Source organism: Jaculus jaculus, chromosome 5 (assembly GCF_020740685.1).
Source record: "Jaculus jaculus isolate mJacJac1 chromosome 5, mJacJac1.mat.Y.cur, whole genome shotgun sequence".
Classification (NCBI taxonomy): domain Eukaryota; kingdom Metazoa; phylum Chordata; class Mammalia; order Rodentia; family Dipodidae; genus Jaculus; species Jaculus jaculus.
The window spans coordinates 168,833,361-168,859,356 of record NC_059106.1 but is presented as its reverse complement, the minus strand read 5'-3'; the positions used below and the strand labels follow the sequence as shown (position 1 = coordinate 168,859,356).

The window sequence follows — 25,996 nt, the reverse complement described above, 5'->3', positions numbered from 1 at the left end:
TGAGCCTCGAACTGAACTGGGGTCCTTAGGCTTCACAGGCACGCACTTAACTGCTGAGCCATCTCTCCAGCCCTTGTTTGTTTTTTGAGGAAGGATCTTGCTCTAGCCCAGGCTGGCCTGAAATTCACTATGTAATCTCAGGGTGGCCTTGAACTCACAGCAATCCTCCTATCTCTGCTTCTCAAGTGCTGGGATTAAAGGCGTGCAACACCATGTCTGGACAATATGCTCTTTTATAGATATAAATAAAAGTTTTTCTATTTTACAAAATATTATTAAATACATGTATTGAACCTATGATTTATAAAATATTCAGTAATAAAATTTTCTTAGCAAAAATTTTACCGAATTTGTTGGAGAGTAACTAATACTTTGAAAAATATCAAGTAATATAGGACAAGGTGTTGTAAAACAAAACACACAGCTGGAAAACACTTTATTTGCTACTTCATATAACATGTTTCAGGACCATATGATTTTAAAGGTCTCTTTCCCATGACTTTTCTGACTTAAAGTTACCATTTAAAAATATTTAGTGATGCTATATATCTTTTCCTATATATTCATGATTTTAAAGAATGCCTTATTCATTATATCTCTTGCTCCTTTGGTCAAAACAATGAACAGAAACTTGAGATCTCACGTCTAAACGTTCAAAAATGGTTTTTGAGAGGGTGTTAACAGAAACCCGATCTACATCAACAACTAGTATTTCAAACACTACATACAGTTTAAAAACAATTTTAGGTTTTCAATTAAAAAGATTAATGGCCAAATTAAAGAAAGTTTAAGCATCAGGTTTAATATCTTAATTTTTAGGCTCTTCAGAAATATATTTTGTGGATAATAATTATTTCATAAATATATATGTATAAATATAAATATATATCTACAGGATCTGCAATGCAGGAAAAAATTCTCTAAAGAAAAAAATTGCACTTTTAGATTACAGGATGCCACATTTCTCCTTCAAGTGAAATATAACTACTGTTTCAGGTGCTTTTGGCACAGGTTTTTAGGTGAATATTGACACAATTGTAAAAACACAATGCTTTTATTTTATTCACTGGATATGAAGAATCAAACAGAATTTAGAGTTCTGACCAAAAAAATCCCAGATAAATGCCACTGCTTAATTAAATACAAAAAATATTGTTTTAAAAAGACCATAAACCTGTCTTTACATCTGGAATGTATAAAACTTTACCAGCAATGTTTTCTCCAATTCCTTTGGAAAGAATTCCCAGCCTACACACAAATGCAATGTTATCTTTTCTTTTGTGTATGACGTGGTTCACACTCCAGTATACAAGGACAAAAAATAAATGTATAATAAAAAGATTGGATAAATGAGGAGAGGCTTTTTGGTCTTGAACTCTTCGCCCACTAACAGTGAAGCAGCACTGTAGGCAGCCCAAAACACGCCAAACAGCTTAAAAAAAAGAAAAAAGTATTATTAGTAAATCAATTAACTTTTCAGAAACCATAAAGCAAAAGCATGTACAGTGTTCTTAGAATAAGCCACCAGGGCAGGAGAGACGGCTTAGCAGTTAAGGCGCTTGCCTGCAAAGCCAAGGAGCCAGCCATCTCTCCAGTCCAACAGTAAAACTTTTAAAGAATGTTTACTCTGGTTGGGCGTGGAGGTACATGCCTATAATCCCAGCACACGGAGATAGAGTAGGATGAAATAACTGTGAATTCAAGGCTAACCTGAGACTACATGATGAATTCCACATCTCCCTGGGCTAGAATGAGACCCTACCATGAAAAACAAAACAAAAACTATTTATTTTTCTCCATTCTTTTATTTCTGTAAATGTTTACTTTTAAATCAAATCTAATTAAAACAATTGTGTCTATTTAAGGTGACTCTGGGCTATAGCACGGGTCAGGGGAAGAAAAGACAAACACTTGGGATACTCACCTTAATTTTGATAAATTAGTTTTGTCTTTTCTTCCCATATTTCTTTTATATTTTGAGGTAGGGTCTCATTTTAGATCTGGAATTCACTATGTAGCCTCAGAGTGGCCTGTAACTCATGGCGATCCTGCTACCTCTGCCTCCTGAGTGTTGGGATTAAAGGCGTGCGCTACCACACCGGCTCCAAATATATATATTAAAATATTTTAAATTTTTATTTTATATATATATATAATTTATTTATTTATTTAAGTTTCTTGAAATAGAGTCTCACTCTAGCTCAGGCTGACCTGGAATTCACTATGTAGTATCAGGGTGGGCTCAAACTCACAGCAGTCCTCCTACCTCTGCCTCCCCTGTGCTGGGATTAAATGCGTGCGCCACCACACCTGGCTTCTTATGTATTTATTTATGAGAGAGAAAGAATGGGTACGCCGGGGCCTCTTGCCACAACAAATGAATTCCAGATGGGTGCAGCCTATGTGCACCTGGCTATGTGGGCAGTGGGGAACTGACCTGGGCTGTCATGTTTTGCAAGCTTGTGCCTTTCACTTTTGAGCTATTTCCCCAGCCCAGCATACATAGTCTTGGCTGACCTCAAACTTGATGTAGTCAAGGTTAACCATGAACTGCTGATCCTCCTGCCTCAACCTTCCAAGTGATACAGCATTACTGACCAGCACAGAATTTCTCTATTTTTCCAATCAAAAAACAAATCAAAAAAAAAAATTAGGTTTAAAACGTTGAAGGAAACAAGTATTTATTTCTATTGTTTGTGTGATATGTGCATGTATGTGAGACACATGCCTGTGCAGAGCACAGAAGAACTAATATCAAAGCTCCTCTATTGTTCTTTTGCCTTGTTTCCTTGAGATCAAGTTTCTCACTGGACCTGGAACTCACTATCCTGTCCCCAGCTAGATCGGCTGACCATATCCAGCTACAGTGATCCTCCCATTTTGCCCCTCTCAGAACTGGGTTAGAGGGAATGAGTAACCACACTCAGCTTTTTATTACATGGGAGCTGGGGATCCAAGATGAGGTCCTGTGCAGTAAGCACTCTTACCCACTGAGCCATATACCTACACAGACCGCATGTCCTCCAGGAGTGCAATGCTGGGCGTGGTGGTGCTCGCCTTAGATCCCAGCACTGGGAAGGCTGAGAAATAGGGGAACGCTGTGAGTTCAGAGCCAGCCTGAAATTTCATACTTCATTCCAGGCCTCTTGAGTGCTGGGATTAAAGGTGTGTGCCACCACATCCACTAAGCCATCTCTCCAGCCCAAGAGAGAATGTTTTTATGATTTATTTTTATTTATTTATTAGAGACAGAGAAAGGGAGAGAGAGGAGAGAGAATGGGCACGCTAGAGTTTCTAGCCACTGCAAACAAACTCCAGACGCATGTGCCACCATGTGCATCTGGCTCACCAGGGACCTGGAGGATCAAATCTGAGTCCTTAGGCTTTTCAGGCAAGTGCCGTAACTACTACGCCATCTCTCCAGCCCTTTTTTTTTGGTGGGGAGGGGTGTGGTTCAAGGTAGGGTCTCTCTTCAACCAAGGTGGACCTGGAATTTACTATGTAGTCTCAGGGTGGCCTCAAACTCACTGCAATCCTCCTATCTCTGCCTACTGCGTGCTGAGATTAAAGGCGTGCGCCACCACACTTGACTCCTATTTTGTTTTGAGTCAGGGTTTCACTATAAGACAGACTGGTCTGGAACTCATAGCAAATGCCTACCTCAGCCATATCCAGCAAGAACCAGTATACTTTTGTTATTGAAAAACAGTAATGAGCCAGGCGAGCTGGCCTTTAATCCCAGTACTTGGGAGGCAGAGGTAGGACAGCTGTGAGTTCAAGGCCACCCTGAGCTAGAGTGAAACCTTACCTTGAAAAACCACACACACAAAAAGAAAAACAGTAAGTTCATAATTCATATGCAACACTTACTTTTATAAGTGTAGACACCACTTCAAATGATCCAACTACTAAAAGTACAGGGGCTATTACAATAAGAGGAAGTAATGAATACCCTATAACTCCAAGAACTTGGCCATATGCAACCTGTGGATTGAAAACATTTCAAACAATTATCACAAGAATCAAGATGCTTACTGTTTTTGATTTTTTTTTCTCAATTTTTATTAACATTTTCCATGATTATAAAAAATATCCCATGGTAATACCCTCCCTCCTCCTCAAGAACTTACTTTAGTAACTATTAAATACCACATACTCTGTGTTGTACTTACATAAGCATGACAAACAAGAAATCATGAGTTGGGCTGGGATGGCTTAGCAGTTAAGGCACTTGCCTACAAAGCTAAAGGACAAGTTTGACTCCCCAGGACCCATGTAAGCCCGATGCACAAGGGGGCACATGCGTCTGGAGTTCATTTGCAGTGGCTAGAGAACCTGCCATGCCCATTTTCTCTCTCTTGCAAATAAATAAATAAATATTTTTAAAAATAATAAATAAAATTTTTAAAAAAGTCAGGCTGGGCATGGTGGCACATGCCTTTAATCCCAGCACTCAGGAGGCAGAGGTAGGAGGATCGCCAAGAGTTCGAGGCCATCCAAGACTACATAGTGAATTCCAGATCAGCCTGAACTAGAGTGAGATGCTACCTCAAAAAACCAAGGGGAAAAAAAAAAAAGCTGGGTATGGTGGTGCATACCTTTAATCTCAGCACTTAGGAGGCAGACGTAGGAGGATGGCTGTGAGTTCAAGGCTACTCTGAGACTACATAGTGAATTCCAGGTCAGCCTGGGCTAGACAGCAGCACACTACCTCAAAAAAAGAAAAAAAAAAAATATATATCCTGAATTAGTCTATATATTTTGTTTAAACTTATCATAATCTTCTATATCCTCATCACCATATATATATAATATTTTTAAGGTAAGGTCTCACTCTAATCCAAGCTGACCTGGAGCTCACCATGTAGTCTTGGGGTAGCCTCAAACTCAAAGTGACCCTCCTGCCTCTTCCTCCTGAGGGCTGGAAGTAAAGGAGTGTGCCACCACACATAGCCTCATCACCGTATTTTCAATTAGCTTCTATTTGCTACTACTCAAATCTACAACCCATATCTCTATCTTTAGCTGCAGATTATATATTCAATCATCTTCGGTGTAGTTCTTCACTTCTCCTGATGCATGCGCTCCCTGGTGCATCTGGCTTACATGGGTCCTGGAGAGTCGAACCAGGGTCCTTTGGCTTTGCAGGCAAATACCTTAACTGCTAAGCCACCTTTCCAGCCCTAGATCTTCATTTTTAAAATTAATTCTGAAATACCAATAAATAAATAAAAAATAAATGAAGCTACCATAAAACAAAGGATTTTGTTTTGTTTTGTTTCGAGGTAGGGTTTCACTCTAGGTTCAAGTGCTGTGATTAAAAGCATGTGCCACCACGCAGACTTAAACAAAGAGTATTTTAAAAATTAAAATACTTACTTCTCCACCAAGAACTCTAGCCAGTAAGAAAATTGTCAGTGAACCGAATATCCAAATAGTTATAATCCATGAGACCACCTTAAAGGGGGAAGATCACATAATTGATTTTTTTTAATCAAATGATATGACAAATTTTTAGAAATTAAATTCTCTGCACTATAAGATAGTGTAACACCAACAAATTCATAAAAATTGTTAGTTCTAACACCTTTCCAAAACTTATTAATAAAACATATAATACAATATAACCAAATTGAAAATTAAACAATTATCAATTGACTAAGAAAATCTTAGCATCCTAAGATAGATAGACATAAAAGACATTTTTTTATATGAATTTTTCTTTTGGTTCATTTTTATTTATTGGAGAGCGTCAGACAAAGAGAGAAAGAGATAGATATATATAGAGAGAGAATATGCCAGGGCCTCCAGCTACTGCAAATGAACTCCAGATGAGTGGACCCCTTGTGCATCTGGCTAACATGGGTCCTGGGGAATCAAGCCTCGAACTGGGGTCCTTAGGCTTCACGGGCAAGGGCTTAACCGCTAAGCCATCTCTCCAGCCCCCATAAAAGACATTTTAAAAATATTTTTTATTTATTTAGTTGCAAGCAGAGAAAGAGAAAGGAAGGGGATGGGCAAACCAGGGCCTCCAGCCACTGCAAATGAACTATAAATGGAAGCACCACTTTGTGCATTTGGCTTTATGTGGCTACAGGGGAATCAAACCTGGGTTTTTAGGCATTGGAGGCAAGCGCTGTAACTGCTGAGCCATCCCTCCAGCTCAAAAAACAAATATATACATGTATCATTAAACTATGAGGAGTAAAAATTAAATGAAACATCTCATTTTCAACTACTTATATGAATGTATAACTTTTAAAAAATATTTTTTATTAATTTATTTGCAAGTAAAGAAATAGAAGACACACTGGGCATGTTGGCACATGCCTTTACTCCCAGCACATGGGAGGCAGAGGTAGGAGGACTGCCGTGAGTTCAAAGCTGCTCTGAGACTGCATGTAATTTGCAGGTCAGCCTGGGCTAGGGTAAGATTCTACCTTGAAAAACCAAAAAGAAAGACAAGACAGGACAGAGAAGGTCAGCTGGATAGATGTATTAGTAGTTAAGATGCTTGCCTGAAAAGCTAAAGAACCCAGGTTCAATTCCCTAGGACACACATAAGCCAGATGCACAAGGTGGCATATGCCTCTGGAGTTTGTTTGCAGAGGCTGGAGTCCTTGGTATGCCTATTCTCTATTTCTCTCAAATAAGTAAATAAATAAATAAATCACAAGGTAATAGGAGCTTCCTAGGGCTAATGCTAGAACAACTTGAGCAATAAAATAAAGAGTATTAGATTATAGCTTAGAAAAAATAAATATCAATACTGATGTAAATTAACTGGATAATTAATAAAAGAAGGGATAGCTATTTCTTAGCAAATACTAGTAAACATGGAAGGAACAAGGAGAATCAGCATTCAGTAAACCCATCAGTGATTGCTGTATGGAAGATCAGGCCCACCCTAAGAGACAGGAGCGCGCCACTCTGCAGTATGTAAGGTCAGCAATGAATGCTAGAACCATTAGGCTGAAGTCTGACGAGAAGCGGCTATGTGCACAGCTGCGAAGCACCTGCAAAAGGCACTAATAACAGCAAAAAGACATAGCAAGCTGGGCACGCAGCACACACTTGTGACCTGAGCACTCAAGAAGCTGAGGCTCAAGGACCCCAAGTGCAAGGCTAGTCTCAACTAAGGTAAGTTTATGACTAGCCTGGGCAAATAGCAAGAACCCTTCTCAAAATAAATAAGATAAGGGCTAGAGACTGAGCTCAGTGGCAGAACACTTGCTAGTAGTTTGAGGGTCTAAATTTAATTAATACCTTAGGGACAGGGAATGAGAATACTAAAAATCAAAGGTAGGAGAGATGGCTTAGTGCTAGGGCACTTCTGCGGAGCCTAAGGACCCGTGTTCAACTCTCCAGATCCCACGTGAGCCCAAAGCACAAGGTGGTGCATAGGAGTTCAATTATAATGGCTAGAGGCCCTGATGTGGCAATTCTCTTTTCCCTCTCTCCCATTTAAAAAAGAGCCAGTCTGTCGAGCTTCCCTCAAAAAAAAAAAAAAAAAAAAGCCAGGTGTGGTAGCACGTCTTTAATCCCAGCACTCAAGAGGCAGAGGAAGGAGGATAACCGAGAGTTTGAGGCCACCCTGAGACTACATAGTAAATTACAGGTCAGCCTGGACTAGAGTGAAATCCTACCTTGAAAAACAAAAAAAACAAATAAGCAAACACACAAACAGAATCAAAGGTAGGACATGATTACATATTAAAAAATCATATTTTGGGCTGGAGAGAGGAGAGATGGCTTAACGGTTAAGAGGCTTGCTGGCAAAACCAAACCACCCAGGTTTGATTCCCCAGTACCCACGTAAAACCAGAAGCACAAGGAGGCACATGGATCTAGAGTTTGTTTGCAGTGGCTAGAGGCCCAGGTGCCCACCAAAATAAATCACTTTTTGTTGTTGTTTTTCAAGGTAGTGTCTCACTCTAGTCCAGACTGACCTGGAATTCACTACTTAGTCTCAGAGTGGCCTCGAAATTATGGCAACACTACCACCTCTGCCTCCCAAGTGCTGGGATTAAAGGCGTGCGCCACCACGCCCAGCTAAATCACATTTAAAATCATCACACCTTGGAGAAATAAGAGAAGGAATGAGCAGCTCTTCTGGCCACTAGGTATCATTGGTTACTTCCAGTCAGTTGGAAGTAATCCCATCCATTTACCCCAGTGTACCACAGAAATGTTTATACTTATACTGGGGCTGGAAAGATGGCTTAGTGGTTAAGGTGCTTAGCTGAGAATCCTAAGGAGCCAGGTTCAACTCCCCAGGACCCATGTAAGCCAGTTGTACATGGTGGCATGCTTCTCAAGTTCGTTTGCAGTGGCTAGAGACCTTGGCATGCCCATTCTTTCTCATGCACATGCTCTATCATAAAATAAATAAGTAAAAAAAATATATACTGTATGTGACTGGCAATGTGGAAAAGGTACATCCACTTACTTAACCATTGTATTAGCCTCAGGTTGTTGGGATGAGCTTCCAAACCAGGCACAGTTATAGGAAGAAAGATCCAGGGAAAGTTTCATAATGGCAGAAGAATTTGGCCCTCTTCAAAGGACCAAGCAAAGACAGTAAGAGAAAACCAAAAGCAGCCACCAGCACAGGCAAGCTCACTCAGGAACTCTAGGCTGAACTCTGGCACTCTGCACATCACACACGGGAATTCAGATCCACCCCAGTAACACCTCCTACGGCCAAGTTAGAAGCTTGAATAAAACTTCTGAATCTCCTGGGCGTGGTGGTGGTGCACACCTTTAATCCCAGCACTGGGGAGGCAGAGGTAGGAGGATCACTGTGAGTTTGAGGCCAGCCTGAGACTACATAGTGAATTCCAGATCAGCCTGAGTTAGAGCGAGACCTTACCTCAAAAAACAAAAGCAAAAGCAAACACAAGAAAACCTCCTGAATGTACTAGGGACATATATGCAAACTACTGCAGGCCTGTAACCATTTGGAAATGGGAAAGGGTCAGCAGTTTTCAAATGTAATTTACTTATACAAGTTAACATTTGCTATGTCCAATCTTTTAAAACCTGAAAGATTTAAAATGTGTATAGAATAAGATATACTTACTCTGAACTGTCCATATAATGATATCATGGAAAAGAAAAGAACAACGGCCAGAGGACCCCAGAAGTCAGGATTGTCTCTCACAACTTGTCTGTTGAAACCAAGTGACGGCATTGGCATCAAAACACATCGGATTTTGTAGTAAATATCCTTTAGATCAATATCCAATTCTTCCCTATGATGTTAAAATAAGAAAACAATTAAAAGCATGTCATTTTGAATATAGCTGCAGGAAAGCTGAAATAAGACAGCAGGATAGGCCTAGGCCTACATTTGAGCTCAAAGTCATTTCACTGATTCCAAGGTGAAGGTCTCAACTTCAGATGCTGAAACACTGAAACAACCCTGACGCGGGTGTGCCCTGGTAACTTTTATTTCCTTTGTTCTGGCCCAGGCTGACCTGGAATTCACTCTGTAGTCTCAGGGTGGCACCAAGCTCATGGCAATCCTCCTACCTCTGTCTCTCCAGTGCTGGGATCAAAGGCCTGTACCACCCACACCGGGCTATCATGTTGCTTTTTTTGGTTGTTTTTCGAGGTAGGGTCTCACTCTAGCCAAGGCTGACCTGCAATTCACTACGGAGTGTCAGGAACCCTCCTCTTCCCTCTGCCTCCCAAGGGCTGGGATTAAAGGCGTGAACTACCACACCCGGTCATGTTGCTTTTTTCTTTTGTGAATTTTTTGTTTTATGTTTGTTCATTTGAAAGTGACAGAGAAAGAGGCAGAGAGGGGGGGGGGGAGAGAAAATGGGCACGCCAGGGCCTCCAGCCACTGCAAATGAACTCCAGACGCATGTGCCCCCTTGTGCATCTGGCTAATGTAGGTCCTGGGGAATTGAGCCTCGAACCGGGGTCCTTAGACTTCACAGGCAAGCGCTTAACTGCTAAGCCATCTCTCCAGCCCTGCTTTTTTTTTTTTGATGAAGGGTCTCCCTCTAAGTCCAGGCTGACCTGGAATTTACTATGTAGTCTCAGGGTGGCCTTGAACTCATGGCAGTCCTCCTACCTGTGTCCTGAGTGCTGGGATTAAAGGTGTGCGCCACCACACCTAGCTCATGTTGTTTTTTTTGGGTGTGTGACCCACTGAGTTTAATTAGGAGTTTCTGAATGAGTATGGTTAACTTACCAGCAGCTATACAACTTAAAAAAATTTTTTTTTAAGTCTCCCATCCTCCAGCAGTTAGGTGTCAACACTCCTCAAAGAGAGAGCAGGGCCTCATGCCTTCCAGTACTATCCATGAGAAAATGTTGACTGACCCGAAGCTTTTTTTTTTCTTTTTTGGTTTTTTGAGGTGGGGTCTCACTCTGGCCCAGGCTGACCTGGAATTCACTATGTAGTCTCAGGGTGGTCTTGAACTCACACTGATCCTCCTATTTCTGCCTCCCAAGTGCTGGCTTTTTTTTCCTTCTGGTGCTGAAACCCAAACCCAGTGCCTTGCATTTGTTAGGCAAGCAATCTACCACTGATCTAAGTCCTCAAACCCAAGCTTTAAAAATAACTAGTGAGGGTTGGAGAGATGGCTTAGCAGTTAAGGCGTTTGCTTGCAAAGCCAAAGGATCCCAGTTTGATTCCTCAGGATCCATATAAACTAGATGCACAAAGGGGCGCACGTGACATCCGAAGTTCATCTGCTGTGGCTGGAGGCCCTGGAAAGCCCATTCTCTCTCTCTCTATCAAATAAATAAATAAATAAAGTATATTTAAAATAAAATAATTAGTGAAATTGCTATTGTTTTTCACCAGAAAGGATAAGATTTTCTTCATCTGTTCTTCACATGAAGAACATAAATAGCCCACAGAGCAGTTCTTAGCCCCTCACTGCGTAGTGTTTGTACGTACAAAAGAGGTTTGTTATCTTCAGGGTCATCATCTTCAACCTCCAGAAGCCAGCCATACCCTCTTTGTCTCAGAAATGTTGTAGCTGTGGTTTCTTTGATAAAATCTCCCCCGAGATTTAATTTGACATCTGGGGTTGCTATAGAGCCACTGAGATCTAAGAGAAAAGAAGACAAAGATGTCAATCTGGGTGACATACATAGACCTCAACAAAAATGGGCAGGTAGAGCTGGGCGTGGTGGCACACACCTTTAATCCCAGCACTCAGGAGGCAGAGGTAGGAGGATCACTGTGAGTTCGAGACCACCCTGAGACTACATAGTAAATTCCAGGCTAGCCTGGACTAGAATGAAACCCTACCTTGAAAAACAAAAACAAAACAAAACAACAACAAAAATGAGCAGGTAATCAACAACTATCATTGTTGAATCTCTACAGTTGCTTTAACTGATTAGTATTCATATAATCTTTTCACATTTTGTGGCTGATAAGCATGTACTTGTGATTCCACAACAGGAAAATGAACAGGTTAGGACACACAAGCCAGGGTGGGGCTACATGTCTGTCGTCACCATTCGGACGCGTTATGAGTTTGAAGCAGTGTGAGCTACGTAACAAGACCCCATCTCAAAACCACAACAACCAAAAGGGTCACAGCTAAATGGCTGGAATGTCGACTCACAACAGTCACTTTACAAGTTGAGTGGCAGACAGATGGATGTGATATCATTGTGGACATTCTTCATTATGATATGCATCATGTTAGTCAGAACAAAGTAACTTTATAATCACTTGTAGAACCCTCACGTACGTCCGTGTAACTTGTCCAGCAGGGGAGAGCTGTCACACATGTATCCCATGCATTCCTTCACTAACTCTCATTTCTTCACATACCAATGCTTTTGTTTTATTTTTGAGGTAGGGTCTCAATTTAGCCCAGGCTGACCTGGAATTCACTATGTAGTCTCAGGGTATTCTTGGCTTCACAGCGACCCTCCTACCTCTCTCTGGTTCTTGGGACAAAAGGTGTGTACCACCACACCTGGCTTTAACTATTTTCTTTACATAAATCCATCATTTATATTTACTTTATGCAAAAATAATACATTGTGAGGGTTTTTTGTTGTGTTTTGTTTTGAGACAGGGTCTGATGCAGTAGCCCAACTGGCCGCAAACTCAGTATGCTAGCAAGGCTAGCCTCTTGAAGAGCTTCAGGGACCACAGAATGAGTCACCACACCAGACGGAGATTGGGAGTTTTGTGTCTCTTCAGGTCATCTCAGACAGGTGGTGAGGAGATTAAGTTATCCACAGGGGGAAAAAAAAATACTTGCCTGATGTGGTGGCTCATGCCTTTAATCCCAGCACTTGGGAGGCAGAGGTAGGAGGATAGTGAATTTGAGGCCATCCTTAAACTACATAGTAAATTCCACGTCAGCCTGGGCTAGAGTGAGATCCTACCTCGAAAAATCAAAAAAAAATACAAAAACAAAAACAAAAAACCTAAAGCTGGATTAATGGTTCAGTGGCTGTGTGCTTGTGGCACAGCATGCGGGCCTGAGGAAATCACACAGGAGGGGCATGGTCAGCTCCACCAGGAGCCCAGTCCTCTGAGGAAATCACACAGGAGGGGCATGGTCAGCTCCACCAGGAGCCCAGTCCTCTGAGGAAAACACACAGGAGGGGCATGGTCAGCTCCACCAGGAGCCCAGTCCTCTGAGGAAGTCACACAGGAGGGGCATGGTCAGCTCCACCAGGAGCCCAGTCCTCTGAGGAAGTCACACAGGAGGGGCATGGTCAGCTCCACCAGGAGCCCAGTCCTCTGAGGAAATCACACAGGAGGGGCATGGTCAGCTCCACCAGGAGCCCAGTCCTCTGAGGAAAACACACAGGAGGGGCATGGTCAGCTCCACCAGGAGCCCAGTCCTCTGAGGAAGTCACACAGGAGGGGCATGGTCAGCTCCACCAGGAGCCCAGTCCTCTGAGGAAGTCACACAGGAGGGGCATGGTCAGCTCCACCAGGAGCCCAGTCCTCTGAGGAAGTCACACAGGAGGGGCATGGTCAGCTCCACCAGGAGCCCAGTCCTCTGAGGAAATCACACAGGAGGGGCATGGTCAGCTCCACCAGGAGCCCAGTCCTCTGAGGAAGCAGACCGGCTCACAAGTGGCAAGCTCAGTCAGAGACTGCTCTGCTGGAGAATCACAAGGAAAAACGGGTGGCATGGGACACTAGCTGTGCCTGCAAAGCTCACAGGCACTGTATCAGCACATCCACATGCTTACACCACACACACCAAGTCCCGCACAAAGCCATGGATAGAAAGGACCAGACAGAAGCACTACGAAGAACGTGACTGTAAATTCCCGGCACACTGGAAAGGTCCTTCAGGTGTCTTGTGGGGACAAGACAAGGGCTTCCAATGTGCAGCCCAAGAACCCGAGATTCCATCTTCTCAGTGCCCGGGTACAGTGTCCACCACCATGCCCGATTAACGCGGTACTTTTTTCGTTGTGCTTATGTGAGAGAGAGTGGGAGCAAAGGATAGGAGAGAAGAGAGCATGTTCCTGTGAGAGTGTAGGCGCTGTCACCGCACATGTGTGGTGGTCAGACGACATCAGGTATTGAATGGCCCTTGCCCTCACCTTGCTTGACAAAGGGATTCTCCTTATCACTGATGTCTCCCACTGTTTGCCAGGCTAGGTGGACCCTGGGAAATTCTCCTGTCACTGCCCTACTTTCTGATGTAAGGGTTTTTTTTAATATTTTATATATATATATAGTATATAATTAAGTTTGTTTTGTTTTTCAAGGTAGGGTTTCACTCTAGCTCAGGCTGACCTGGAATTCACTGTGTAGTCTCAGGCTGGCCTTGAACTCACGACAATTCTCCTACATCTACCTTTGGAGTGCTGGGTTTAAAGGCGTATGCTACCATGCCTGGCTGATTTTTAAAAGTATTATCGAAGCTTGAGAGATGGCTCAGTAAAGACACTTGTTGCAAAGCCCAATGGCATGGGTTCAAATCTCCAGTACCCACATAAAGCCAGATGCACAAAGTAGTGTATGTGTTTGGAGTTCATTTGCAGTGGCAGGAGGCCCTGGTGTGCTGATACTCACTCTTTCTGTCTGCTTGTCTGTCTCATATAAAGAAATAAATATCTTAGCTGGCGGGTGTGGTGTAATCCTTTAATCCAAGCACTCAGGAGGCAGAGGTGGGAGAATCACTGTGAATCCAGGCTAGCCTGAGACTACATAGTCAATTCCAGGTCAGCCTGAACAGAGTGAGACCCTACCTCAAAAAACCAAACCATACAACGTGCTCCCCCCAAACACAAAATGGCCTGGATATCCATGACCTCACAGTGCCTGACACTACCTACACAAGACCATCATAATAGCAGGAAAAGATCATGAGAGACTGATTGAGATGGGGAGGGGATATGATGGAGAGTGAAGTTTCAAAGGGTAAAGTGGGGGGGGGGGGGGGGGAAAGGGTATTACCATGGGATATTTTTTACAATCATAGAAGTTGTTAATAAAAAAAATTTGAAAAGAAAAAAACCCGAAAACTTTTTAATCTTAGAATAGAGGCTCCCCCCACAAAAAAAAAGGCTGGAGAGATGGCTTAGCAGTTAAGGTGTTTGCCTGAAAGCCAAAGGATCCCCGTTCAATTCTCCAGGACCCACGTTAGCCAGATGCACAAGGTGGCATATGCAAATGGATGTCGTCTGCAGTGGCCATTCTCTCTCTCTCCCTCTTTCGAATAAATAAATATTTTAAAAAATAAACAAACAAACAAATAAATAAAAGAGGTAGGAGTATCACTGTAGTTTGAGGCCAGCCTGGGACTACAGAATGAGTTCCAGGTCTGCCTAGGCTAGAGTGAGAACCTGCCTCAAAAACAAAACAATAATTTTGGGGACAGCAAACCAGAATATAGATTTCCCTTCTTTGGATATTATCTCCATCTAACACTAAAGTTAATGCTCTTTAATAAACAAAATCAGGGGTTCTGGAGAGATGGCTTAGTGGTTAATCACTTGCCTGTGAAGCCTAAGGACCCTTTGAGGTTTGATTCCCCAATACCCATGTAAGCCAGATGCACGAGGGGGCATACACATTTGGAATTCATTTACAGTGGCTGGAGGCCCTGGCACGCCCATTCTCTCTCTCTCCCTCTGCCTCTTTCTGTCTGTCTGCCACTATCAAATAAATAAATAAATAAAAATAAACAACAATAAATGCCTAATTGTCTTTAAAATTATTTAAAAAAAAAACAAAATCAGGGGCTAGAAGGATGGCTCAATGCTTAGGACTTTTGCCTGCAAAGCTGAAGGCCCCAGGTTTGAATCCCCAGTACCCATGTAAGCCAGATGCACAAGGGGGCGCACAAGTCTGGAGTTTGTTTGCAGTGGCTGGAGGCCCTGGAGCACCCATTCATTCTCTCTCTTTCTCTGTCAAATAAATAAATAAATAAATAAAATATTTTAAAAAATCAGGAAGCTGGGAAATGGCTTAGTGGTGAAGGCACTTGCTTGTGAAGCCTAAGAACCCAGGTTTGATTTCCCAGGACCCAGGTAAGCCAGATGCACAGGTGGCACATGTGTCTGGAGTTCATTTGCAGTGGTTGAAGGCCCTGGCATACCTATTTTCTCTCTCTTTCAAATAAATAATTTTTTTTTCAATCAAACAAAAAAGCTAGAGTTCATTTACAGTGGCTAGAAGCCCAGGCATACCTTCTCTCTCTCTCTCTATGCCTAGTTCTCTCTCCCTCTAAAATAAATGAGTAAATAATAAAAATAAAATAAAACAAAAACCCACAAAATTTTCATAGATAGTAAAAACAGAGTATTCCCCATAGCACTCTAAATTCTCTCTTAGGGCTGGAGAAATAGTCCAGCAGTTAAAGGAGCTTGCTTGCTCGCCAAGCTTGAAAGCCCAATAACCAGGGTTCGATTTTCTAGTACCCACATAAAGCTAGATGAACAAGGTGGCACATGTCTGTAGTTCATTCACAGTGGCCAGAGGTCCTGGCACACCCATACTCAATCTCTGTCTGCCTCATTCTCTCTCAAATAAAATGAACAATATTCAGTTCCACCTTAGCTTTTGAGAATTGTCATTAAAATTTGGCTTAAGCTTTGGGTAATTCAATCATAACTCATAACTCATGATTACAGTAAAAGCTTATATTCTGTAGTTAAGTTTTAGCTTAACTACTAAGTTAGAGAGCAAATCGTTTGTTTTCTGAGCTCTAGTCTCCTGTTCAAAGTTCTTTCTGGGATAAACATTTTCTTATTCTGAAGTGTTCTGTTTGTCCTTGTGGTGCTGGAGAAAGAACTGGGGGCTTCAAACCTACTAGCAAACGCTCCCTACTGAGCTACACCCTCATACCCTTAAGAAGCTGACGTTTTTTTATTTTTGTTTTTTGAGACCAGACCTTGCTACGTGTCCCAGGCTGGCCTGGAATTCTCAATTCTCTTGACTCAGTCTAGTTAAGTGCTAGGTATGAGTCACCACACCCAGCTTTTAAAGTTTTTATAAGGAAGTTCACTCAGCTAAAGATAAAATGTAAATAATTTTGTATTTACCATCCTTCTTCAACTACAGTTTAAAAAATAGTCCTTGTAGATGTTGTCAGAATCTTTTTTAAAAAAATATTTTATTTTTATGTATTTGGCAGAGAAAAAGACAGAGAAAGAATGGGCGTGCGAGGGCCTCCAGCCACTGCAAATGAACTCCAGACGCCTGTGCCCCCTTGTGCATCTGGCCAACGTGGGTCCTGGGAATCAAACCTGGGTCCTTTGGCTTTGCAGGCAAACTAACTGCCAAGCCATCCCTCCAGTCTGCCAGAATTTTTTAGTTAAAAGATTCTCTCAAGGAGCTGAGGAGATAGCTCAACAATTAAAAGTGCCTGCTTGCAAAACCTGCTGGCCCAGGGCTCAATTCCTCAGCCACCCCACGTAATGTGGGTGCAAAAGTAGCTCAAGCATCGGGTACCTGCTCACAGAGCAAAAGACCCTGGCGTAGCCACACACATACGCAAACACACTTTTCTTTCTTTCTTTTCTTTTTTTTTTTTTGAGGTAGGGTCTCACTCTAGCCCAGGCTGACCTGGAATTCACTTCGTATTCTCAGGTGGCCTCGAACTCACGTCGATCCTCCTCCCTCTACCTCCTGAGTGTTGGGATTAAAGGTGTGCCCCACCACACCCGGCTGACACTTTTTAATATGTTATCTATCATTTATTAGCAAGGAGAGACAGAGAGAGAGAGAAAGAGTATGAGAATAGGCACTCTAGGACCTCTTGCTTCTGTAAACAAACTTTAGAATCATGTACCACTTTGGGCATCTGGTTTTACATGGATGCTGAACAACAGAACCTAGGCCATTAGGCTTTCAATCAAGTTTCTTTAACCTTTGACCCATCTCTCTAGCCACAAATAAATAGAAATACATTCTATTAAAATTAACCTCTTTGGAGCTGGGTGTGGTGGCGCACGCCTTTAATCCCAGCACTCAGGAGGCAGAGATAGGAGGATTGCTGAGAGTTCGAGGCCACCCTGAGACTACATAGTGAATTCCAGGTCAGCCTGGGCAAGAGTGAGACACTACCTTGAAAAACAAAACAAAACAAAAACAAAAACAAAAACAAAAACAAAAACAAACAAACATAAAAAACCTCTTGGGGTTGGAGTATAGTGCTGGCCTCATATACATGAGGGCTCCAGTTTTAATTCTAATTACTACAGAAAAATAATTTAAAAAATCTTTCTCCTTTGTCTTAATTTGATATTGAAATAGGTAAATTTAACCAAAATACTAATTCTACTGGTAGAAAGAGCATTTCTTTCTTTCTTTTCTTTTTTATTTTTATTTATTGCAAGAAGAGTAAGAGAGGGAATGAGGATGAAAATATGGACACTCCAGCCACTGCAAGTGAACTCCAAATGTATGTGCCACTTTGTGCATCAGGCTTTATGTGAGTTCTGGGCAATCAAACTTGGGTCCTTAGGCTTTGGAGGCAAACACCTTAACCACCAAGCCATCTCCCCAGCCCCAACTTTTTTGGGGAGAGAGGCAGAAAGAGATAGGAGAGAGACAAGACAGAGAGAATGGATGTGCCAACCCCTCCCCAAACAAACTCCAGGTACACGCGCCACTTCCTGCATCTGGCTTTGTGTGAGTACTAGGCACCGAATCCCAGGATGCAGGCTTTGCAGGCAAGCACCATGACCACTGAGCCACCTCTCCAGCCTGAGTACTTTTCTTGACTTTAAAAAAAAAAAGTCCCAGGGTTAGATGAGACCCTACCTTGAAAAAAAAAGAAACAAAACCAAGTCTGACCTCACTGCAGTGTAGAGGCAGTGCCTTACTCTGTAGTCCCAGGCTGGCCTCAGACCAACTGCAATCCTCCTACTTCAGTCTCCCGAGTGCATGGGCCACCACATCTAGCAAAAATAGTAATAATTTTTGTTGCAAAATTATGTGTTTCATACAGCACTCTATACGTTCTTCTTCGCTCCTCTCCAAGACCCTCCTTCAGCTTTCCTGTCGCATTACTTTTTTCCTCTCCTCTTTCACCTTTCTCACAGTCCCTTATCATCTTTTCTATCATCCATCCATCCGTCTATGTACTTGTTTAGAGAGAAAGAGAGACAGATACAGAGGGAGAGAATGGGCACACCAGGGCCTCCAGGCACTGCAAACAAACTCCAGACATATGAGACACATTGTGCATCTGGCTTACATGGGTACTGGGAATCGAACCTGGGTCCTTAGGCTTCACAAGCAAGTGCTAAGCCATCTCTCCAGCCCCCCTTTTCTACCCACACACATGCACATTCAAGTCTCGACTGTCACTGAACATAATCATCCAGCAAAGGGAAATCTTTTTTTTTCCTCTCCTATTTTCTTATCTTTTTTATTTATTTGAGAGTGACAGAGAGAAAAAAAGACGCAGATATATATATACAGAGAGAGAATGGGTGCTCCAGGGCCTCCAGCCACTGCAAACAAACTCCAGACGCATGCACCCCTTTGTGCATCTGGTTAACGTGGGTCCTGGGGAATCAAGCTTTGAGCCAGGGTCCTTAGGTTTCATAGGCAAGTGCTTAACTGCTAAGCCATCTCTCCAGCTCTCTCTCCTGTTTTCTTGAGGCTGGGTCTCAATGTAGCCTAGACTGACTTGGAACATACTATATAGTTCAGGGTGGCCTCAAACTGAGTCATCTCTGCCTCCCAAGCACTGGGTTACAGGCATGCCCAGCTTAGAAAACAACATCTTCAAAATGTTTTGGGGGTTGGAGAGATGGCTCAGCCATTAAGTGTTTGCCTGCAAAACCTAACAACTTGAGTTTGATTCCCCAGTATCCACAGTAAAGCCACATGCACAAAGGGGCACATGCACCTGGAGTTTTCTGCAGTGACTACAAGCCCTGGTATGACCATTCTCTCTTTATGCCTGCAAATAAATAAAAATGTTTCAGGGGCTGGAGGGATGGCTTAGTGGTTAAGGCATTTGCCTGCAAAGCCAAAGGACCCAGGTTCAATTTGTTAGGACCCACGTTAGCCAGATGCACAAGGGGATGCATGCACTGGAGTTCATTTGCAGTGGCTGGAGGCCTTGGCATGCCCATTCTCTCTCTTTATCTGTCAAATAAATAAAATAAATAATAATGGGCTGGAGAGAGGGCTCAGTGGTTAAGCACTTGCCTGTGAAGCCTAAGGAGCACAGTTCAAGGCTCAATTCCCCAGGACCCATGTTAGCCAGATGCATAAGAAGGCACACACATTTAGCATTTGTCTGCAGTAGCTGGAGGCCCTGGCGTGCCCATTCTCTCTCTCTTATTTGCCTCTTTCTGTTTGTCTGTCACTCTCAAATAAGTCAATAAAAAATGTAAAATATGGAGAATGGAATCTCAAAGGGGAAAGTGCGGGAGGGGGAGGGAGGGCATTACCATGGGATAATTTTTATAATCATGGAAAATATTAATAAAAATTGTGAAAAGAAAAAAATTTTTAAAAATAAATAATAATATTAAAAATGTTACAGGGGGCTGGAGAGATAGCTTAGCAGTCAAGGCACTTGCCTGCACAGCCTAAGGACCCAGGTTTGATTACCCAGACCCACATAAGCTAGATGCACATGGTGGCGCATGCATGTAGAATTCATTTGCAGAGGCTAGAGGCCCTGGTACCCCCATTCTATCTGTCTCTCTCTTAAATAAATAAATAAACATTTTTTTTTTTAAGTTTCAGGGCTGGAGAGATGATGCAGCAGTTATGCACTTGCATGCAAAGCCCAAGGACCCAGGTTTGATTCCCCAGGACCCTGGTACATCTAGATGCACAGCTGGAGCTCATTTGCAGTGGCTAGAGGCCTGGTGTGCCCATTCTCCCCCTCTCACTTTATCTGCCTCTTTCTCTCTCTTTCTCCCAAATAAATAAATAAAAGTTTCAACTGGGGCTGAAGAGATGGGGTAGTGATTAAGGTGCTTTCCAGAAAAACCAAAGGACCCAGGTTTGATTTTCTAGCATCCACATAAAGCCATATGCAAAAGGTGGAGTATCTGTCTGGAGTCTATTTGCAGTGGCTAGGAGGCCCTAGTGTGCCCATTCTCTATCGAATAAATAAGTAATAAAATATTTAAAAAAATAAAATTGTTTCAACTATTTTTTTTTTTTTGAGACTCTATACCCCAGGCTGGCCTAGAATTTACTATGTAGCCTAGGCTGGCCTTGAATTTGTAGGATCCTTTGGCTTAACCATTCAAGTACTGGTATTCTAAGAGTAAGCCACCATATACCACTTTCTACCAGTGTTTGAGTTCCATTACATTTTGTATTAAAGCCACCTTGGAAAAACTGAACAAGGGCTGGAGAGATGGTTCAGTGGTTAAGGTATTTGCCTGCAAAGCCACAGGACCTTGGTTCGATTCCCCAGGACCCATGTAAGCCAGATGCACAAGGTGGTACATGTGCCTGGAGTTCGTATGCAGCGGCTCATGACCCCGGTGTGCCTATTCTCTCTCTCTGTGCCTCTTTCTTACCTCAAATAAATAAATAAAATATTAAATAAAAAAAGCAAACAATTTACTAATTACATAATTATTTTCTGATATTTATGCTTTAAACTTAATGTTAAGTATTTACACACAGAATATAGGAAGGAAGTTTCTGTTTCTCAGGTAATGTTAAGCAATGTTTTACTTAGAAAAAAAATTAGTATTTACTTATTTATTTGAGAGACAGAATGGGCATGCCAGAGCCTCTAGCCACTGCAAACTCCAGATGTGTGCACTACCTTATGCATCTGGATTATATGAGTACTGGGGAATTGAATCTGGGTCCTTACGCTTTGCAGGTAAGTGCCTAATCAGTAAACCACCTGTCCTGCCCCTAGAAAAAAGCATTTTAAAGCCTGGAGTGGTGGTACATGCCTTTAATCCCAGCACTCAGGAGGAAGAAGGATTTGGATTGCTGGGAGAAAATGGCTCAGTTAGAGGTGCTTGCTCTAAAGCCTACTTACCCAACTTCAATTCCCAGGCTGCCCAATAAAGCAGGTAAGTAGGACCCAAAAAGTAGCCCAAGGTAGGGCGAGGCAGAGGTAGGAGGATTGCCTTAAGTTCAAAGCCACCCTGAGACTACATAATGAATTCCAGGTCAGCCTGGGCTAGAGTGAGACCCTACCTCAAAAAACCAAAAACCAAAACAAAGAAACATAAAAAAGTGGTTCAAGTATCTGGTGTTCCTTTGCAGCAGCAAGAGGCCCTGGCATACCCACCCACCTGCACAAAAAAAAAAAAAAAAAAAAACAAAAACCCTGACAGACTTTAAAGGAGGGCCTGCTGGGACACACCTGTCATCCCAGCACTTGGGAAGCTAAGTGGGGCAGGAAGATCACTGGAGGACGGAGATCAGCCTGGACATAGTCATCACAGAACAGCATGGCTAAAGAGTGAAGGCCGTCTCAAAGAAGGGGGGGGGGCGAGAGACCTGGACTAATTCTAGAATGATATACACAAAGTTTATCTATAAACTGAAGACATTTTTGGTTAGAGAAACAGCATTAAGTGGTTATCTAAATGGAGCATGCAGGAGCAGGAAAGTCTTGGAGTTCCAGAGTAAAATGGTCGTTAGGAGGCAGTAAAAGAAGTGTGAGGGCCTGGAGAAATGGCTTAGCCTTGGTTAAGGCGCTTGGCTGCAAAGCCAACAGACCTGGGTTTGATTCCACAGAACCCACATAAACAAGATGCACAAGGTGGCACATGTGTCTGGAGTTCGGTTGCGGTGGCTGGAGGCCCGGGTGTACACTCTCTCTCTCTCTCTCTCTGCTTCATTCTCTCAAATAAATAAATAAATAAATAAATATTTGAGAAAAAAAAAAAAGCCCGGGCGCGGTGGCACATGCCTTTAATCCCAGCACTTTTCTTTAAGGTAGATTGTTTTGGGATGAGGTGTCACTGTAGCCCAGGCTGGCCTCAAACTTGTATTCTGCCTCTGCCTCTTGAGTGCCAGGATTACAGGAATTCACCAACACCAAATATCGCGTTCTAATACTCTACCAAATTGAGAGGCTGGAGAGGTATCTCAGCGATTGTCAGCAAATAAACCAGATGCATAAAGTGGCGCCTGCATCTGAGTTTGCAGATCGCTGTCACTCATCCACTCTGGGTCTGCATCCCTCTCTCAAATAAACCAACATATTTGGGAAAGAAACTGAAATACTTTGTGTTGTCCTATTTCAGTTTACAATTAATGCATGCAAAAGCTGTGTTCCCTTCGATACATACAAGTTTTACTTTCGAAAGTGTAAGCACTGCTGTGTTTGTTTTGTTTCGAAGTAAGGAATGCCACTGCAACAGCTGGAACAAGGCCAGCAACACGGACGAAAAACAACACACACTAGGTGGTGCACTATGAAATGAGAGTTCGTTTAGGCTCTAATTTTAAAGGTGAATTTATGCTTTTACATCAAGCTATGACATCCGACCGCTGGAAAGGACCTAGATTTTAGCAGAAGCGACGCGGAGGTGCCGCGGGCAGAGGAAGAGTCGGATCCGGTTGATCGGAGTGGAAGCGACACGGCATAAAAGCTGCCCAGCAATGCTGCCCCGAAAGTGTGCGAGCCAAACCCGAGCAGGTTTAAAAATAATCATCATTCCAGCAAAAAAATAAAATAAATAATAAGAAGAAATAAAGGCTTTCCTATTTATAACAGGAAAACAGCCCTCCTTGGACACCTGCCTCTTCCGAGTCATTCGCTCGGAACTTCCTAAATACACACTCGGGGTTCCCGGGGTCCCGGGGACGGCAATGAGGCTCGGGACAGAACGCGGACACTGACGGACGGACGGACGGACGGACGGAGCGAGCGAGCGCCCGGGCCTCGGCGCAGGGCCCGCGGCCGCACCCCACCCGGCCCCGGCGGCCCGGCCTCACCTTCCGCGTCGGCCGACGAGACGAAGGTGAAGTCCCCGTTGGGGGGCGCGTAGGCCGGGGGCGGGCCCGGCGGCTGCATGTCGCCGCGGGACGATGCCGCTGGGCCCAGGCCCCGACGCCGCGCCGGCGTGCACGCGCTCGCGCGGCCGTGCGCGCTCCCTGCCGGCCTGCGTGCGTGCGTGCGTAGGGCCAGAAGAGCGAGCGAGCGGACGAGCGTGCGAGTCGGGAGCCGCAGGTGCCGGGACGCCCGGACGCGACGAGCGACGCCGGCTACCTGCAGTCGGCCCTCCCCGGCCCGGCCCTGTCCGCGACGCGGCCCCGGGCGAGCGCGCAGGCACCACGACGCCGGCGCCCGGACAACAGTGCCAGCGCCGCGGGGATTGGCTCTTTGTAATGCGCTCTCCCATTGGCTGCCGGAGGGGCGCTCTGATTGGGTGAGGCTGTTATTGATTCCGGAAGGGGACCCGGGACCGGAAGTTGGGCGTCTCCTTGGCCTCTAGGCTGCTGTGGGCTTAAACTCTTCCATCCCAAGCTTCTCTTTACTGTATTTCCTCCTTTTTTTTTTTTTTTTTTTTTGCTTAAGGGTTTTGGAACTTAGACGGGTAGCTCAGACAGGAGGATGGCCGCAAGTTTGAGGCCAGCATGGGCTGCGTAACCCTGTTTAAAAAAAAAGACTGAGAAGAGCTGAAGAGGTGGCTTAGGACCCAGGTTAGGACCCTTAGATGACTAAAGACTACACAGACTCTACCTTGAAAAACCAAATAATGATAATAATAGAATTAGCATTTCCACCTGCCATAGGGGCGTGAGTGGTTTGTTGCTTTTTTAAATTTATTTTTATGACAGCGAGCAAGAGAGGGTTGGTGTGTCAGGGCCTCCAGCCACAGAAATTGAACTCCAGAAGTTATGCGTATGTGCAATCTTGCACGCTTGCATCACCTCATGTGTCTGGCTTACCTGGGACCTAGAGATTTGAACATGGGTCCTGAGGCTTCACAGGCAAGCACCTTAACTGCTGAACCATCCCTCCAGCCTTGATCTTTTAAACTTTATTTATTTTTAAAATTATTTTTTTTATTTGAGAGATGAAGAGGCAGAGAGAAAGACACATGCACCACCTTGTGCATCTGGCTTACGTGGGTCCTGGGGTATCCAGCTGGAGTCCTTAGGCTTTGTAGGCAAATATCTTTAACTGTTAAGCCATTTTCCCAGCCCTAAACTTTATTTTTTAACATTTAATTTATCATATTTCTTTATTTGAGACGGGGGGGGGAGAGAGAGATATAGTGAGAATGGGCACACCAGGGCCTCCAGCTACTGCAAACAAACTCCAGATGCATGCACCACCATTTGCATCTGACTTATGTGGGACCCGGAAAATTGAACCTGGGTCCTTTGGCTTTTTAGGCAGACGCCTTTACTGCTAAGCCATATCTCCAGCCCCAGCCCTGTTTTTTAATTTTTTTTTATTTACTTGATATTGGAAAGAGGCTGAGAGAGAGAGAATGGGCATACCAGGGCTTACAGCCACTGCAAATGAACTCCAGATGCATGTCTGGCTTACGTGGGTACTTGGGAATTGAACTGAGGTCCTTTGGCTTTGCAAGCGCCTTAACTACTCCAGCCCAGCCCTGTTGATTTTTGAATAGAAGAGTAGTCCTGGCTGGTCTTGAATTTGTGATCCTTCCACCTCAGTGTCACTAGGGGCTGGGATTACAGACAGGTGCCTCTGCTCTTAATTTTTTTTTAATATTTATTTGAGAGAGAGATAGAGGAAGAGGCAGATAGAGAGAATGGGTGCACCAGGACCTCCGCCACAGCAAATGAACTCCAGATGCACGTGTCACCTTGTGCATCTGACTTACTTGGGTAATGGGGAATTGAACCTAGAGCCTCAGGTTTCACAGGCAAATGACTTAACAGATAGGTCATCTCTCCAGGCCCTCAAATATTTTTGTTGTTTGAGGTAAGGTCTCATTCCAGCCCAGGTTGACATGAAACACACTCTGGGAAAAAGAGCTTAATTTTGGCTTTCAGGCCCAAGGGGAAGCTCCACGATGGCAGGAGAAAACGATGGCATGAGCAGAGGGTGGATATCACCCCCTGGCCAACAAAGTGGACAATAGCAACAGGAGAATGTGCCAAACACTGGCATGGGGAAACTGGCTATAACACCCATAAGCCTGCCCCCAACAATACACTCCCTCCAGGAGACATTAATTCTCACATGTCCATCAGCTGGGAACCTAGCATTCAGAACAACTAAGTGTATGGGGGACACCTGAATCAAACCACCACATTCTGCCCCTGGCCCCCATAAACTGATATCCATACATGATGTAAAATACAATGCATTCAGTCCAACTTTAAAAGTCACCATAGTTTTTATCAATCCCAGTGATGTCCAAACATCCCCATAGTCCAAGGTCTTTTAACTGAGCCATAATACCAAAAAATAGCCTCAAAAAAGCCATAGTGGCACAGAACAAACATTCACACTGCAAAAGATGGCATTGGGCATAGCAAAGAAATATTCAGCCAATACAAGATTTAAAAGAACCAGGGCAAACACCAAACTCTAGCTTCAAGTCCAGCAACTCTAGTCTGTGACAAATCTCCAAGTCCAGTAATTCTAAC

The 25,996-nt window shown here is 43.6% G+C and overlaps 1 protein-coding gene across 1 annotated transcript; it reads right to left on the bottom strand.

Annotated features, from left to right (window-relative positions):
* Positions 1-404: 404 nt before the first annotated feature.
* Positions 405-23,472, bottom strand: Yipf4 (Yip1 domain family member 4). The gene is made up of 6 exons (XM_045149838.1): positions 23,360-23,472; positions 10,919-11,072; positions 9,083-9,254; positions 5,380-5,457; positions 3,871-3,984; positions 405-1,432 (listed from the first exon to the last, which is right to left on the bottom strand). Exons 1-6 carry the CDS (start codon positions 23,436-23,438, stop codon positions 1,295-1,297), a joined length of 735 nt encoding a protein of 244 aa, XP_045005773.1. The 5' UTR covers positions 23,439-23,472; the 3' UTR covers positions 405-1,294.
* Positions 23,473-25,996: the final 2,524 nt, after the last annotated feature.

What these genes read in the sequence shown, in the direction of transcription:
- Yipf4 (XM_045149838.1), bottom strand. Translation starts at nt 23,438, where the DNA reads ATGCAGCCGCCGGGCCCGCCCCCGGCCTACGCGCCCCCCAACGGGGAC. An exon ending in CATTATATGGACAGTTCAGA is followed by an intron (nt 5,458 to 9,082) that starts GTAAGTATATCT and finishes TCCCCCTTTAAG; the next exon opens with GTGGTCTCATGGATTATAAC. An exon ending in CTAGAGTTCTTGGTGGAGAA is followed by an intron (nt 3,985 to 5,379) that starts GTAAGTATTTTA and finishes TTCAATCCACAG; the next exon opens with GTTGCATATGGCCAAGTTCT.